Source organism: Danio rerio, chromosome 16, assembly GCF_052040795.2.
Source record: "Danio rerio strain M-AB ecotype USA chromosome 16, GRCz13ab, whole genome shotgun sequence".
NCBI lineage: Eukaryota > Metazoa > Chordata > Actinopteri > Cypriniformes > Danionidae > Danio > Danio rerio.
Window position 1 is genome coordinate 30,505,264 of NC_141036.1, and position 13,694 is coordinate 30,518,957.

Here is a 13,694-nt window from a genome sequence, read left to right on the forward strand (position 1 = left end):
CTACAATCCATCTGATTTTACAAATGTAATTCTCTAAAAAAAATAAATAAATAAATAAATAAAAAAAACAGCATTTTTGTTTTGTTTTTTTATTATGGGTTTTATTCTCTATCTATGTTAAGCTGTTTTGACACCCTACACAGTAAAAGTGCATTGTAAAAATCAATTCATTTGAACTTATTATTGTTACTATTATTATTGTTGTTGTTATGCGCAAGCACGCACGCACGCACGCATGCACGCACGCACGCGCACACACACACACACACACACACACACACACATACACGTACACGCACACACACGCACACACACGCACACACACACACACAGTTCACCTATTAGAATTTTGACACATTCTGAACATAAATTACTGTTCAGTAGTGACACTTAATCAAACTAACTTCAGAAATAATCTTGTAATCAATTTTTTGTACAATTCTACATTGTGTACAAAATCCATCTTAACTAGTTGTTATAGCGATGAATTTAAAAGCATATCGGAATCTTCATTCAGCATGTATCCCAGTGCATGAAATCCCAGAGAATGATATACGTCTTCCACTTGACTTTAATGGTTGCCAGATCATTTCAGAAAAATATTAATAAAAAATAAGCCCATAAAAAAAAAGTTAATAAATAAGTCACTTAACCAAAAATATTGCTGTCTGCACCTGCCTACATAACCTCCATAAACTTGATCTCTTAACCATGCTTGATAAACACTGCTTATATGTGGATATGGCAACATTATAATAGCATGCTCTGCAAAGCATCCTTGTGAACATAAAATAAACATGACACCACTGTCAATGGTGGGTAAGTTAAAATTAACAACCATGACAATTCTTTCATTGCTGTACCATAAATGAAAAACAGTGATTTCAGGAGTGAGTGATGCAATACACACACAAAACAACAAATCCGCATTCGCTTCTGTACTGTCTGTAGATGTCACGGTTTATGGATCTGTGTGTTCCTCCTGTATGTTATGTATCATGCCTTGTGTGTTGTCCTTGTTTGTCCTTGTTCCCTGACTGTTGTCTCCCAGTATCATCCGCTGTCTGTTTGATGTCATCGTTGTAACCTGTGGCTCTCTTTTGTTTGAACTTTCGTGTGTCCTCTGTTCATTAAAACACTCGCATTTGGATCCTCCTTGTCTTGATTCGTGACAGAATGGACTGATCAAACATGGATACAGCGAGTATCTCCGGCCTGGCTGAAGTTGTTGCACACGCTACCACACGCATGAACAGACATGATGATCAGATGGTCACCATCAGTCGCGCTGTCCAGGCGCTTGTCACTCAGATCTCTGATCTCACAACACGGTTGCAACGTCTTCATGCTGTCGGTCTTCAGCAGCCTGTTGCAACTAACCTTAGTCCATCTATGCCGGTTCCTGAGCGAACAGCTGGATTTTCCGAGCCTCGCCTTCCACCTCCAGCGTTCTACTCCGGAGAGCCTGAGTTTTGTCGAGCCTTTTTAGCGAAGTGCTCATTGTACTTTTCCCTGCAGCCTTACTCGTTTTCCACGGAGGAATCGAAAGTGGCGTTTGTCATCACGCTTCTCACCGGGAGAGCGGCGCAGTGGGGAACTGCTGTGTGGGAGAGGAAACTCCCATGCTGCTCTTCATTTGACACCTTTTCGACAGAGCTTAAAAAGGTATTCGATCGAGGTTTGGCGGGCAGAGAGGCGGCACGGGCTCTTACAGAGTTGCGGCAGGGGCAACGGAGTGTCGCTGACTACTCCATTGAGTTCCGCACCCTGGCGGCCGAGAGCGAATGGAACGCGCAGGCGCAGTGGGACGTCTTTCTCCATGGGCTGGCAGACCAGATAAAGGATAAAATATTCACCCTGGATCTTCCTAAGACCCTGGACGAACTAATTGATCTGGCCATTCGTGTGGATTCTCGTCTTCAGCTCAGGGAGAGAAACACGCGACGCACGCACGCTCTGGTGAGATCACCTTTTCCGGCTGTCACGGTAGTTCCGGGGCAGGAGGCCACACCCCTCGTGGATCACGAAGGCGTGCAGATGGGTCGCTCTAGGCTGTCGCTGGAGGAAAAGCGCAGACGCCGCATCGAGGACCTGGTGTTTCACAGCGGTGGTGTTGATCACATTGCGATTCAGGGTAAAAGCCAGAGCCCGTCAGTAGAAAAGAGTTTACTGACGGGTGGAGTATCTTTGAACAAATCTTCCCTTGCAGCTACTCTTTTGAATGTTATGTTGGAGTGGTCATCTGGCAATTTTAGTACTCAAGCAATTATTGACTCTGGGGCGGAGGGAAATTTTATTGACTCTGCTTTAGTGAAAAAACTCAGACTTCCTGTGATTTCTCTCTCCCAACCTATATCTGTTCATGCTCTTAAAGGTTCTTCTCTTCCGTCCATTACTCATTCCACTGGTCCAATAAGACTGATCACCTCTGGTAACCACTCTGAAATTATTCTTTTTTTTTTTAACAGAAGCTCCTGTCACTCCAGTAGTCCTTGGGCATCCTTGGCTGGTAATACACAATCCACATATTAACTGGAGACAGGAATCTGTAATATCTTGGAGTGAGAGCTGTCATGCTACGTGTTTGTTGTCTGCCTGTACTTCTGTGTCTCGTTCTGTTTTTCAGGAAAAACACATGGATCTGTCAAACGTGCCCAAGGAGTACCTCGACCTGAAGAGAGTGTTCAGTAAGTCTCGAGCTGCTTCTCTGCCTCCACATTGTCCCTATGACTGTGCTATAGAGTTATTGCCAGGTACGTCTCCGCCTAAAGGCAAACTTTATTCGCTCTCTGTTCCAGAGAGGGAGGCCATGGAGAAATATATTTCTGATTCTCTAGCAGCCAAAATCATCCGCCCTTCTTCATCACCAGCAGGGGCGGGTTTTTTTTTTTTCGTGAAAAAGAAAGATGGCTCCCTCCGTCCTTGTATAGACTACCGAGGGCTGAACGCTATCATGGTAAAGAATACATATCCTTTGCCGCTGATGTCTTCTGCCGTCGAACGTCTGCAGGGGGCATCCTTTTTCACGAAATTAGACCTCCGCAACGCTTACCATTTGGTCCGCATTCGAGAAGGCGATGAATGGAAGACTGCCTTTAATACCCCCAGGCACTTCGAATATTGTGTTCTTCCTTTCGGTCTGTCCAACGCCCCTGCAGTCTTCCAAGCACTCGTGAATGACGTGTTGAGAGATATGCTAGATCAGTTTATTTATGTTTACCTGGATGACATACTGATATTTTCTCATTCTCTCCATGAACACGTTCAACACGTCAGGTGAGTGCTTCAGAGGCTGCAAGAGAATGGGCTTTATGTCAAGGCGGAGAAATGCGTTTTTCATGCACAGTCTGTTCCTTTTCTGGGACATATCATGTCAGTCGAGGGGATGCGCATGGATCCAGAGAAAGTTCAGGCTGTGGTAGATTGGCCAACCCCAGATTCCCGCAAGGCCCTGCAGAGGTTTCTTGGTTTTGCCAATTTTTACCGGCATTTCATTCGCAACTTCAGCCAGCTCGCCGCGCCTCTGACTGCCTTAACCTCCCTCAAGACTCCGTTCAGGTGGTCCAATGCAGCGCAAGTTGCGTTTGATCGTCTGAAAAGCTGCTTTGTTTCAGCACCTATTCTTATTGCCCCTGATCCATCACGGCAGTTCGTGGTGGAGGTTGACGCATCAGAGGTGGGGGTCGGTGCTATCCTGTCCCAGCGCTCTTCCTCGGACGGCAAGATGCATCCCTGCGCATATTTTTCTCATCGTCTCAACAATGCTGAACAAAATTATGATATTGGTAATCGAAAGCTGTTGGCCGTCAAGCTTGCATTGGAAGAGTGGCGTCATTGGCTAGAGGGTTCGGGAGTTCCCTTTATCGTTTGGACCGATCATAAAAATCTGGAGTACATCCAATTCGCCAAAAGATTGAACTCTAGGCAGGCGCGGTGGGCTTTATTTTTCGGATGTTTCAATTTTTCCATCTCGTACCAACCAGGTTCCAAGAATGTTAAACCTGATGCACTTTCTCGAATTTTTGATCACTCTGAGCGCGCATCATCTCCTGAGACCATCGTGCCACGCAGACTTTTTATCTCTGCTGTCACCTGGGAGATCGAGTCGAGGGTCCGCATGGCCTTAGAAGGGGTAACGCCTCCGCCTGGATGCCCACCGAGTCGTTTTTTTGTGCCAGAGGAATTACGGTCTGACGTCATCCGTTGGGGTCACTCTTCCAAGTTGGCCTGTCATCCAGGGGTGAGTCGTACCTTGTATCTAATTAAACAACGATTCTGGTGGCCAGTAATGGCTCGTGACATAAGGAATCTTGTGTTGGCTTGCTCAGTTTGTGCTGTTTCTAAGACTTCCAATCGTCTGCCACGGGCCTCTCTCCATTTGAGTGTAGTTTAGGGTACCAGCCACCTGCTTTTCCCAGTCTGGAATCCGAAGTCGCGGTTCCCTCTGCCCACGCCTTTGTCCAGAGATGTCGACATACTTGGAACAGGGCCAGACAGACCCTCCTTCAAGTAGGTTTGCGCACCAAGGCTAAAGCCGATCGCCACCGGTCTAAGCCTCCCGTTTACGTTGTCGGTCAAAAAATGTGGCTTTCATCTAAAAATATTCCTCTCCGCACCGTATGTAACAAACTTGCACCTAAATTCATTGGCCCGTTTTCCGTCACCAAGATCATTAGTCCGGTGGCAGTCCGCCTCAAACTTCCTCCAGCGTACAGGAGAATTCATCCCTTTTTCATGTCTCTAAATTGAAGCCCGTTTTTCATACGGCCATTAATCCACCCACTCCGGTACCCCGGAGTTTTGTGTTTCTCCATGTATAATTCTTAATCTACCTCATTATTTCAGTAAACATTTAACTGCTATCTTCACTTTGACAGACAACAAGCTCAAGGACAAGACAGCAGATTACCTGTGTGATAAATAAAACACAGCTTCAAAAAAATTCCCCAACGAATCTAAATGGTTCTACCAAAAATGTAGACAATGAAACTAGGAGCATACTGAAAACTGTGACAGAACAAAGAGGCAGACTTGAAAAGCGATAAACAAACTTGACAGCTGAACGTCTAGAACTGTTCTTGTGTACATACCGCTCCTTTCTCCAGGAAAGTGTTGTAGAATTCCCCAAAGTGCTTCTTGGTGTCTTTGGTATTGAGGTTCTTCATGAGGTCAGCATGAAGGTAGCATAGCTAAAACAGGGGAAGAGAGAGAAAGAGAGAGGGAGAGAGAGATTGAGGGAAGGAGATCAAAGAAAAAGCAGCATAACACAATTGACAGATTTAGACATCAAGAATAGAGGGATGACGATACGTGCTGTGTTAACCTATATATGGTGTGGATGAGGAGGCAACTGAACATTTAAAAAATTCAGAGACTTTCAAAGCACATACTGACCAGTGAGAAAAAACACATCAAGAGGATGACAAGGACAAATTGATGGATCTAAAATTCATGAAAACAACACAGCAGCTTTTGTTTTTGAAAGCAAACAAAACCTGTCAAGCTTAATAATATATTATTACACCGGCTCTCTGGAATACTTGCTTCTCATTAGTCATTCATGACATTCCAAGGTATGTTATTCCCTGATAACAACTAACTACAGAGGATCATCTGGGTTTTACAAATCTTCTTGATCATTAGTAAATACATTTATATTCTGATTTCAATGGACATCAGGTCAGAACTGTTGTACTTTCCGAACATCATACCAACATAAAATACAAAAAAATTGATGTTTGTTGGTATGATATTGAAATTTATTTTCTAAACCACAAACATTGTAGCATTTTTACTTTAATTTTGAAGTTTTTGTTGTATCGTTTGCACCTTGTTTATAACAAAATCTATCTTCATCCTTCCATCATTTCTTATAATGTCCATATATGACATATTTCCATCTGCTATGTTCAAGAACTGTATAATCTGCATATGAAATTGTTTCAGTGATGAATTAGAACACTAATATAGTTTTTTTAAATATACAAATCAGCAGATTTACTTTTAGTAACAGATTTTGAACCCATTGCAAAACCCAATGGATTTGAAAAAAATCTAGATCTAAAGCTTGCAATGTTACAAAAGAATTTAAACTTTAACTAGTATGTGCAATTCCTCTTTTTTTACATACAATCTAAGAAAAATTGGCAAACATATAAATAAATCTGAATAAAAACATTGCAAATGTGTCTGGAGTGAAGTGATGCCATGCTGCTTTTCAGTGTAATGGATTTTATTTAAATGACAAGCCGAGCCTTTTTGCCATTTGTTTAAATGACCATCGTCCACTCTCATGAACTGCAGGCTTTAAATTAGATGAAATGCTCAGGAATCACAAAAACATGGACTGGCAAGTGATGTCCAATCTAATGGACACGGGAATAAAAGTTTACTTTTGTAGAAAGTGTTCGTGTAACAGTTAGATAATGTACATCTCGCTGGTTGTATTCGCAGAATAAAGCCCTTCAGTCTAATACATAAGCCTGTCAGGTTTTATTCTTTGAGTAACCTAACAGATGTACATGATCCCTTACATATAAAACATACACAAAAAAAGATAGGCTGGATTTACGTCAAAGGAGAATTAAGAACCAACTTTAGCATGGTGTCAACCAGGGCATCAAATTGAGATTTTTAAGGCTTGATAAACAAGCCTTAAACAAGCCTTTCTTGATTATTGCATGCAATCATGTGTTTATAAGATGATTATGTGGACTGTTTACTGGAGAAAATAAACAAAAATGTTTGTTACAAAAAAAAAAAAAAAAATCAATGAGAGATTTGGAGCAGCTTGACGTCCCAGCCTATGGGCTGCGAGTGTGGTGTTTGCTATGTGTGTGTATGTGCACGTGCATATTTGTGACATTCCAGCCTATGGGCTGTGAGTAAGTGTGGCGCACTCAGTCTATTGGCTGTGTGTCCTGTCCCAGCCTATCAGCGGTGAGTGCATGTGTTTCAGTTACAGGTTGGAGATGATGTGATTGATACACAGGTGCTGCTCGTTGGGACGTGGATATAAACAGCGTTTGGTGTGCTCGTAACAAAGACAGAGATTCCGAATGATTGCCTTGCCATGGAGCTTGGTTAAGCTGTGTTGACCGTCCCATTTTGGCTCTGACTCTTCTTCTATTTGTTTACTTTATATTATTTATGTTATTGTTATGTTAAAATAAATGTTTCTGCGATTGTTGCATCTGGTCCTCCTTTTTGGTGGAGCTTAAGAGCCGGCTGTAACACTGCATAAACCAGAAGTGGATTAACTAGCACAGATTAATTACTCACCTTAAGAAAAACAATGTGTGCTAGCAAAATAAACACTGTTAAATTTCAATTATTAAAAATATTATAGAATAGCAACAGTAAATGCATTAGCTTTGAAATCTTACTCACTGCTTATTATTGCCTCCATATTTTATCAGATAGGAAAGCGAGCATCACACACATACAGTATTCTATATATGTATCATATGCTATATTAACCCATCTCCTAGCTGTGTAAAGATGTTCAGGGGAAAAAAAAACATTCAATCAAAAGCAAAAATCCAACTTCACTGTAAGTATATCGGGGCCTTGCATAAGGCCTACTAGTTCACCAAAAAATGAAAAATCTGTCCTAAATATTTATTTCATTTTGTGTTAAGCAGAAGAGAAAAACCTTAAAATATATAAAATAAGTGAACAATGACAATTTTCAGTTTTTGGTGAACTCCAACTTTAAAGTCTTACTTAAATTAACATTTCATCTAAACATCAACATTCATCCTATCTAAACAGCTTTGAGGTCAAATGAAGTAAAGAAAATGAAGGATTTGGGATTGGGAGACGGTACCTGGGGTAGATCACATTGGCTGCATGCCAAATAAAGGAAGAAATACTCATGCTTTAAAAATCACATGAAAAGGGCTTTATAATACTGATACATACACAACACTCCCACACCCACTGAATACATGTAACATTCATAGCTGAACAGGAGGCGATGTAGGAAACACAGAGCCTCACATACTAAAGTAAACGCATGCATGCACACGCACAAAATAAACAGGCACAAATCCTGTATGTTCTTACCACAGGAGCACAGTCAAACTGTAGCATGACATGATGAAGGAACACAAGCAGGTGCGTGGGCCTGGACTTCAACAGCTCAATACTGTTAAAGTGAATGCACTGATCGTCCACCATCTGAGAATGACAAAAAGTAATAAATACATAATATACGTGACTGTTAAATGTTAAAGAAATACAGTAAAAACAACAACACTCTCAATTTTATAATATAATTTAATGACATCTGTTTGAATATTCATTCATTCATCCCTTTATTAATCTGGGGTCGTCCCAGCGGAAAGAACTGCCAACTTATCCAGCATATATTTTACGCAGCGGATGCCCTTCCAGTCGCAACCCATCTCTGTGAAACATTCACACACACACACTACTGAAAATGTAGCCAACCCAATTCACCTGTACCGCATGTCTTTGAACTGTGAGGGAAACCGGAGCACGCGGAGTAAACTCATGTGAACGCAAGGAGAACATGCAAACTCCACACAGAAACACCAACTGACTCCGCAGAAGCTTGAACCAGTGACCTTCTTGCTGTGAGGCAACAGCACTACCTACCAGCGCCACCGCGTCACCCTCTGTTTGAATATCCTCAATGTAATTTGTTGCTGTGATTTTTAGAACTTTATCTAATATACTAATATACTACTAATACTACTACTAATACTACTTAAAGTTCAAAAAAAGACTGTTGAAATAAATAACAAATCCACTATTTCTCTATTATGCTATTCAGAAGCCATGTGCACCTGTGCATGTCACTGAATATTAAACGATTTAAACGATGTAACTAAAGAAATCTCCATTGTGCTGAGTGAGAGCGCATACTGAACAGCGCAGCATCAATGACATAAGCGTGCCCAGGCCAGATGTAATGTGAGTGGGGCCTGGTTCAAGGCAACTGTACATAGTGTGAGTATGGCCTAACCCTAACCCCAACCTAACAATCTACTGTTAATCTAATAAGAATTTGTTGGCATGTAGATGCAATGTAACTTAAATCCAACAAACGGAGTATTAAAATAAAGTGTGACATGAAAATAATAGTAAAAAACAAAAATAAATAAAAAACTGTTTAACTGAATATTCTCGGGCGGCCGTTAATATACCTGGGCGGCCCACACAAGTAAAGTCTATGTGTGGGAAGCACTGTTGTTACTTTGTTTGCTGAAATACATTAATATTAAAATAAACCAGTTTTGACTGAACTCTATATTAGTCAAAAAGTATTTAGCATAAAATAAGAACAATTAGTGCTTTAGAAGTATTTTTCATTGTTAGCTCACATTAACTTAAATGAAAACAGTGTCACTAAAAGTTGTATCCGCTTGTTAAGTTGTGACATGAAATACTGTTTCCGGGTCCAAGTCGATGCTCATTTGAATTGAGAAGATATTCGTTTATGGCCATTTTAAGTCATATCACACATTAAAGTGAATTTTACATAAAATCATGGTGTACACAAGAGTCTCTGGACTTGCTTTATCATAGACACCAATATTGTAACAATTTATAAAGAAAAAAGTAATCATTCTCTGGCCATCCAATATTAGGCATGGATATTTACATTGTGATCGTAACTTTTGAAAGCATTACATAGCTTTGTAAATGTTTATCATTACCATTTGTTGAGTCTCCCTATACAGTTTGACAGAGCGCTTGGACCTGCAAGCCGCTTCATGTGATGTCACGCTTAACAAGTGGACTGACATCATTTTAGACGCAAACTTTCAATATTACATGAATTCTGAAATATTCAAATATTCCTTTATTTCCTTGTGTTGTGTTAAATCTAAGATCCGTTTTGTTAATGAATACGTTACATATACATTTTATATACATAAAAAGTACAGCTTCATTTTAAACAGTTAATTTTTGCAAATTATTGCACTGCTACTATGGTACTATGCTACTATGGTTCACTATAACTACATCAGGGGTTCCCAAACTTTTCAGCCCACGACCCACAAAATAACAATCTCGCCACCTAACAGTCTAACATCCATAGGCTATAATTTATGTAGTCATTTATTACTTTATTTAATTTAATATTAACCTCACCTAATGAGACCGGTGGGCACAAAGTTTTCAGCACAAGTCTATTCATGGTTTAATTTCGGAGACCGCTAATCAGAGATCATTCTCAGTGTTCTGTTGTGGTTTTGTATTGATTTTTAATGCATTTGATTGCTACAAAGGTGTTAGAAAGTTTAACCTGATGCTATAAAACCAATCCACTGTAGCTGACGCTATTGCTGTGTTGTTAATCTAACGTTAACACAAAAATTAAAGAACTGATGGTTTATTATTTGCATGTTGTTGCCTTTTTAATGTAATCTGTAACTACAATTTTTATCTTCTGTGGGTTATGGGTAAAATATGGTAATTCTAATAGTTTAACAACCTTTATTTGACTTTTGGAAATCACCAAGCGACCTTGTGTCATTGTCAGCGACCCCCCCCCCCTAGTGGGTTCCGACCCCCACTTTGAGAACCACTGAAAAACACTATAAAATGTGTCAACACAGTTTTTTTTCCAAGAATTGCATTCAATTCTAATTCAGTAAGAACCTTTCAATCATTTCTTTCTCAAAGATACAAAAAGAATCATGAAGACACTGAAATCTATACTATTGATAGCTCTGTTAGTTGAGAGCTAGTGTCACTCACAGGCTGCTCATCATTCTCAAAGTCTTCATCCTCTGCTCCGATTATGTTCATGACTGGATTTAAACTCTGAGCACCTGACAGCCCGCGCTGTGGAGAGACAAAGAGGAGGTCAAAAGAGCATTACCAGTACAAAATCTTAATAAAATAACAATATAATTATCATGCTTAAGGGACAATGACGTTTATAGGATTAGACTTTTAAATTGGCAGTCTAAGTGACAAAGAATAACTAAATAACTAAAGCATGGAAGCTTTCAATTCTGGACAAAAAGAAAATGTAAAATGACACTCAATAGAGGATGAAGTGTTGATAATGCCAGATTACATATCAGCAAGTAGGGCGTTAACGTGATCCGTAAATGACAGTAGGTGTCGGGAAGCAATAGTCAATCCTTTTATTTGTGTCATAGTGGACGATGACTAATGCACAAAATCTGGGTAACTTTAGAACTTCCTTTTAAAAGAACTAGCAAGTTTTGTTTTATTTCGTTGTTCGTGTTTCATTTCATCACAAAAGTGGTGAACACAAACTTTAATCATGGTGAAATAAGAAAATGATTTCAGGATGTTTGGTATTGGTATTGGTATCAGGATTAAGTAATGGAGTATCTGCTGTAGGTGTGTGTGCAATATTTATTGTGAATATTAATTACTTTGTTGTTTTTATTGGCTTTGTAATTATGTGCAAGCTAACATTACTGTGCATGCCACTCACTACAGAATAGCATATTCACTTGACTGTGATAAAACCTACATGAATGCAGAAAAATGTCATTACACATATACAGTGAGGTCAATAAATATTTGATCACCCAGTGATTTTTTCATGATCTCATACTTATATCCACTGTGAGAGACAGATCTAAAAATAAAAATCTGGAAATCACATAGTATGTTTTTTGGCTACTTATTTGTAAATAATTGCGTCAAATAAGCATTAGATCACTTTATGTGAATTTAATGCTTATTTAATATTTTGTACAGAAGCCTTTAGTTTGATGACCAATTACAGAGGTCAAACTCTTCCTGTAGTTCTTCACCAGGTTTGCACACATTGCAGGAGGGATTTTTGGTCCACTCCTCCATACAGATCTTCTCTAGATCTGTCAGGTTTCAGGGTTGTCCAAAGATTTTCTATTATAATTAGTGCTGGAGACCACTCCAGAACCTTGATATGCTTCTTAAGGAGCCACTCCTTGGTTTTCCTGGCTGTGTGCTTTGGGTCATTGTCATGTTGGAAGACCCAGCCATGACCCATCTTTATTGCTCTGACTAAGGGAGGGAGGTTTTTGCCCAATACCTTACAATGCATGGCCCCATTCATCCTCTCCAACATACAGTGCAGTCGTCCTTTCCCCTGTGCAGAAAAATACCCCCAGAGCATGATGCTTCCAGTCCCATGCTTCACTGTAGGTTCTGTATTACTGGGAAGATACTCATCCTCCTTCTTCCTCCAAACATGACAAATGGAGTTCAAAAAGTTCTACTTTGGTCTCATCTGACCACAGGACTTTCTACCATGACTCCTCTGGATCATCCAGATGGTCCCTGGCAAACTTCAGATGGGCCTGGACATGGGCTGACTAAAGTAAGGGAACCTTCCATGCGATTCATGATTTTAAAGCATGACGTCTTAGTGTATTACTGATAGTAGCCTTGGAAACAGTGGTCCCAGCTCTCTTCATGGCATTGACCAGCTACTCCCGTGTAGTTCTGGCCTTATTCGTCACCATTCTTAGCATAATTGAAACCCCACAAAGAGAGATCTTCTGTGGGGCCCCAGTCCGAGGGACATTGACAGTCAACATTAGCCTCTTTCATTTTCGGACAATTACTTCAACACTTGTTGTTTTTTCACCAAGCAGCTTGGCAACTGCCCTGTAGCCCTTTCCAGCTTTGTGAAGGTCTACAATTTTGTCTCTTGCGTCTCTTTTTACAGCTCTTTGATTTTGCCCATTTTTTACGTAGACTTTTGACTGATTGTGGGTTGCACAGGGGTCTTTATGACAGCTAACGACCTCAAAGAGGTGCTACTACATTAGAATCATCAGTATTGCGTAGCTGGACTACTTTTTGATGGCCAGAAATCTGCCTGAAAAGCAAGTGATTGAATACTTATTTGACACAGTAATTTACAAATAAATTGTTTAAAAAAAAAATCGTACGTGATTTCCGGATTTTTATTTGTAGATTTTGTCTCACAGTAGAAATGGACCTATGCTGAAAGTTCTAGACCTCTCTGTGATTTCTAAGTAGGAGATCATAAAAAATTACAGGGTGATTAAATACTTATTGACTGTGCTGTATGTTTACGCATTTACATGTTCATATTTATTGTGTTATTGGTAAAAAAAAAAAAAAAAAAAAACAGAACCGTTTTACCAGCATAGTTATAAACAAAATTCAACACTCAAGCAAAGCATGATCTATTAATATTGAAGGAGCTACATTTTAGACAATATATATATATATATATATATATTTTTTTTTTTTTTTTTGCCATTGCCATTGACAAAAAAATTTCTAATTAATTTAGGAGTTGCCTTCTCTATGACATCAAACATATCATTAAAGCCGATGTAATGTGTAGTCTGACATTTTTCTTGTTCACAACAAAATTAGTTAAGAGCCAAAAATCACATTATCTGACACTGTTACTAATATAACAAATAAAAAAGTGGAAAAAATGTTGTTACCATCTACATAACACTACACAAAAACTAATACTGAAGAAGAGTTTCATCACAATATGAAAATGACCACAGACTAAAACAAAGTCCTTAACAAATGTTACATGGAGTGTGTAACATAAAACTGCCATTTTGTGATTGTTTCTATATGAACGAGAACATTTGAAAGCATTGAGCAACTTCCAAAAACAATCTGACATGATGCTGAACTACAGCTCAGGGAGCCTAGAAGAGCATTTAAACAGAGGTGAATATTCATATGGCACAACC

At 39.6% G+C, this 13,694-nt stretch overlaps 1 protein-coding gene across 38 annotated transcripts in view; it reads right to left on the reverse strand.

Moving 5' to 3' along the window:
* The window catches only part of arhgef1 (Rho guanine nucleotide exchange factor 1), a 91,240-nt gene that overhangs the window by 34,767 nt on the left and 42,779 nt on the right, over positions 1-13,694 (reverse strand). For 37 of the 38 annotated variants that reach the window (XM_087285915.1, XM_087285908.1, XM_087285906.1 and 34 more), the window contains 3 exon segments: positions 10,735-10,821; positions 8,068-8,181; positions 5,091-5,189 (listed from right to left, as the gene is read on the reverse strand). In XM_087285915.1, coding sequence (XP_087142041.1) covers positions 5,091-5,189; positions 8,068-8,181; positions 10,735-10,821 — 300 coding nt within the window. 38 annotated transcript variants of the gene reach the window in all.